This window comes from Antrostomus carolinensis, unplaced genomic scaffold (genome assembly GCF_000700745.2).
Source record: "Antrostomus carolinensis isolate BGI_N321 unplaced genomic scaffold, ASM70074v2 scaffold42443, whole genome shotgun sequence".
NCBI classification, from domain to species: domain Eukaryota; kingdom Metazoa; phylum Chordata; class Aves; order Caprimulgiformes; family Caprimulgidae; genus Antrostomus; species Antrostomus carolinensis.
Window position 1 is genome coordinate 5,561 of NW_010304021.1, and position 3,612 is coordinate 9,172.

Consider the following 3,612-nt stretch of genomic DNA (forward strand, 5'->3'; position numbering starts at 1 on the left):
GTGGGAGATGTGAACCCAACTTGCCAGCCATGACAATGATCCCCTCTCAAAGCTTGCTGAAGTTGTTGAATGTTTCAATCCAAGCACAGCGTTGGGTTAGGACCATTGTCATCTGGGCAAGTGCTCAGCTGATGTAGGAAGGAAAAATGCAAACAAACAACAACAAAAAAAATAATCCAGTATCTGAAAAGAGCATGACCAGCCTTATGAGACCAGACCAGCCCTTAGTGGTACAAAATTCCTCATCCTGATCCTTTCTCAGCAAAAAACAGTGGGATGAGGTTGCTTTTGGTGTTCTGGCAGCTAGGTGTGTGTGCTCGTGTTTGCCTGCTGTGGGGAGGGAGAGGCAGTCATGGGCAGGGAGGGAGGTTTGAGGCTAAGAGGGTAGAGATGCAGATGAAGAAGCAGGGGGAGAAGGAAGAGGACTATGAAGTGCCAGGCTGTGGCACTATGGCTATCTGCATAGACACAAATTCCTCAGGTTGGTCAAGAATACTGTTAATTTTTTTTTGGTTGGTTGGTTGGTTGGTTTTCATTTTTAGGCACGACAGAAGAAGGTAGGGCTTTGGCAGCGACCCACCCGGATGCTCAGTCAACAGCTATCTTCCTGGAGACAGTTTGGTAGAAGACACCACGCAGCAAAGAGGTATAGTCAGGCACACGGAAGAGGTGGCGCTCCCCGTAGACCACATCGTAATCCGCGCTCTTCCCCGTGACCAGGACACGGATGTTGGGCTCGTTGGCTTGGCTGCCCACTGCCAACACGTAGATCTCAATGCCGGCCTGCTGAGCTTCCTGCACAGCCCTCTCGATGGCCCTCGCAGTGATCCCTTGAGAGTTGCCATCAGAAAACACCAGCACCCTCTTCTTTGCCCCAGCACGGGAGGACCGCTGGTACAGCGTCGTGACGTACCGCAGAGCGGCGTTGACATCCGTGGCGTCATTCATGAACTCCATGTTGTCGATGGCTTTCGCAATGACCGTGTAGTTGTACTGGAACTGAGCTTCCACCTTCTGCTGGTTCCTACCGCTGTACTGGACCACTGAGACGCGTACGGAGTCGTCAGCAGGCTTGCCGGCCTCCAGGACCCGCTCTGCCAGCCGCTTCACAAACTTCTTGGTGGTCTCAAAGTTCTTGCTCCCCACGCTGGTGGAGCTGTCCACCAGCAGCGTGATGTCTGCCGGTCCAGTGAAGCTGACTGCAAGGGGAAAGGCCCAGGGCGCATTATGCTACGTTTCTCCTCCTGCCTCTCACATGGAAAGTCAGTGAAGACACCGGCTGCCTCACAGGCTTCCTGCCTTGTCAGACTTGGGAAATCTCCACTCTCTGGGTATCTGCTAGCTGGGCTTCCCCTGCCCCAGTGCTGCCCTGCACTTGTCCCTTCACCCTTTCATTCCTTCTTCTATTTGGTTTCTGACAAGCTGCATTCCCAGGTACTTATCTGGCTTAGATAATCTAATGACTCTCAGCAATTGTTTTCCTTGACTTACGCTGTCCTTGCATGTCTGGGGACACGCCACTTCTCCCGAGGTTGGCTTCTTTCCGTGATGAGTCTGAGGATTGTATATGCTTCTGACTTGGAGGTTTACCCCACTAAATTCTTCCCTGTACTCACTTTTCAAGTGCCTTTCTTAAAAATCCCTACCACAGAGCTGACTTTTGCTTGTGGTCCCACCACCACAACGCAGCTGAGCTCATTACCTGCCTCAGTTAAATCTTGTGTGGGCTAAATCTGGCACAACCTCCTTTCTAGGTTTGAAGTGCCAGAAAAGCAACTGTCTGGGCTTTTCCTCCAGATGCTTTGGGCTGGTGTGTGTGGGGGAGACACTGTGAGCATCTGACAAGGCTTGCTCACTTCTCCACTTGTGGTCCCACCACCACAACGCAACTGAGCTCATTACCTGCCTCAGCTAAATCTTGTGTGGGCTAAATCTGGCACAACCTCCTTTCTAGGTTTGAAGTGCCAGAAAAGCAACTGTCTGGGCTTTTCCTCCAGATGCTTTGGGCTGGTGTGTGTGGGGGAGACACTGTGAGCATCTGACAAGGCTTGCTCACTTCTCCAGCCCAGGAGACTTCTTGCTGAGAGAGGTCTCTGAGCTCTCTGTTCCTACAACCCCAACTCCCACTTCCCCCACCACAGCACCCACAACCCCTTCACGTGACACAAGGGGTCAATACTCACTTGGGCAGGTGTAGTCTGGACATTTCTTCTCTGTTGAAAAAAGTAGAAAGAGTAATGTCACTGGCTGACCCAGGAGAAATCACTTTTTCTACAGCACAGCTTTCCATGGAGCCACAGCAGGGACAAACGTTCACCTTGGTCACAGGCACATGGTGTGAGGTGCTGTGCAAGGGCTATAAGCATGCACCAGGAAATGCAGAGGTGCATGCTTGAAAAATGCTGTGGACAGAGATGTCCTGCAGCAGGAGAGGACCTGGACCTGGCTACAAAGTGTTCCGAGACACGAGACATCCTTGGCCCTTGTTTAACTAAATCTTGAATGCTGTTCTCTTCCCTCAGTGCCTGCTTAAGAGCATGACTGGAGGAAGGGAGGTCAGCCTGCATCCCTCACCCTTGGGCTGAAGCAATCCTCACTACCTTCCTCATTGCCTCCAGCCACAACCTTTCACTCACCTTGGCAGACATAGGAGGTGATGTTCTGCAAGAAGGTGTCATCCAGGAGCTCAGCATAGTTGTCCCTTTGAATGGACAGTCCTGGCCTGGTTGGTCTGCTTAAACAAGCGATGTCATTCAAGTGATCTGGATTTGGAGGGTTCCGGAAAATATCACCTATCCCAAGGGAAACCACCTGCAGGGAAGTCAGAGTCCATCACTGGATGCATTCATCATCCAGTGCATTCATAGACTTGAACATCTTTCACTCCAGGAGGGTGACACACGTCCCCCCTGCCCTAGGCTTGGATAGCAAAGACATGGAGACCCCCAGGCAGCCTGCACTATGCTGGTGCAGGGCTGCTGTGTGGCACAGGGTGCTTCCCCTGTGCCCTTACCGGGGTGACATCGCACAGAGAGTTGAGCGGGGTGGGGTCCCGCAGCGTGTCGGAGCGTCCATCCGTGATGACGATGGCAACGCGCTTGTCAGAGGTGAATCTCCGCAGTAGGTTGTCCTTGGTGAACTGCAGAGCTTCTCCAGTGTAGGTGCCCCCAGCTATCCATTTCAGGTTCTTGATTGCCCTGCAAGCACAGACACCAGTGATCCTGCAAGCTCTGCCCCACGGATAGTGAAGGAGCTGCTGGGAACACGTATCCCCAACACAAGAGAGACATGGACCAGTTAGAACAAGTCCAGAGGAGGCCACGAGGATGATGCGAGGGCTGGAGCAGCTCTGCTGTGAGGACAGGCTGAGAGAGTTGGGGCTGTTCAGCCTGGAGAAGAGAAGGCTCCAGGGAGACCTTCTAGTGGCCTCCCAGTACCTGAAGGGGCTCCAGGAAGGCTGGGGAGGGACTTTGGCCAAGGGCAGGGAGTGACAGAACAAGGGGTGATGGGTTTAAGCTGAAAGAGGGGAGGTTTAGATGAGATATTAGGAAGAAGTTCTGGACACTGGAACAGGTTGGCCAGAGAAGCTGTGGCTGGTACCTCCCGGATGTG

General features: G+C 52.8%; 1 protein-coding gene across 1 annotated transcript in view; it reads right to left on the reverse strand.

Annotated features, from left to right (window-relative positions):
• Positions 1 to 375: 375 nt before the first annotated feature.
• Positions 376 to 3,612, reverse strand: part of COL6A1 (collagen type VI alpha 1 chain) — a gene marked incomplete at its 5' end in the record, with an annotated part of 14,447 nt that continues 11,210 nt past the window's right edge. Inside the window, 4 exons of the mRNA XM_010164297.2 lie at positions 376 to 1,199; positions 2,184 to 2,213; positions 2,637 to 2,811; positions 3,014 to 3,197. Coding sequence (XP_010162599.1) covers positions 589 to 1,199; positions 2,184 to 2,213; positions 2,637 to 2,811; positions 3,014 to 3,197 — 1,000 coding nt within the window. The remainder of the gene's footprint in view (positions 1,200 to 2,183; positions 2,214 to 2,636; positions 2,812 to 3,013; positions 3,198 to 3,612) is intronic.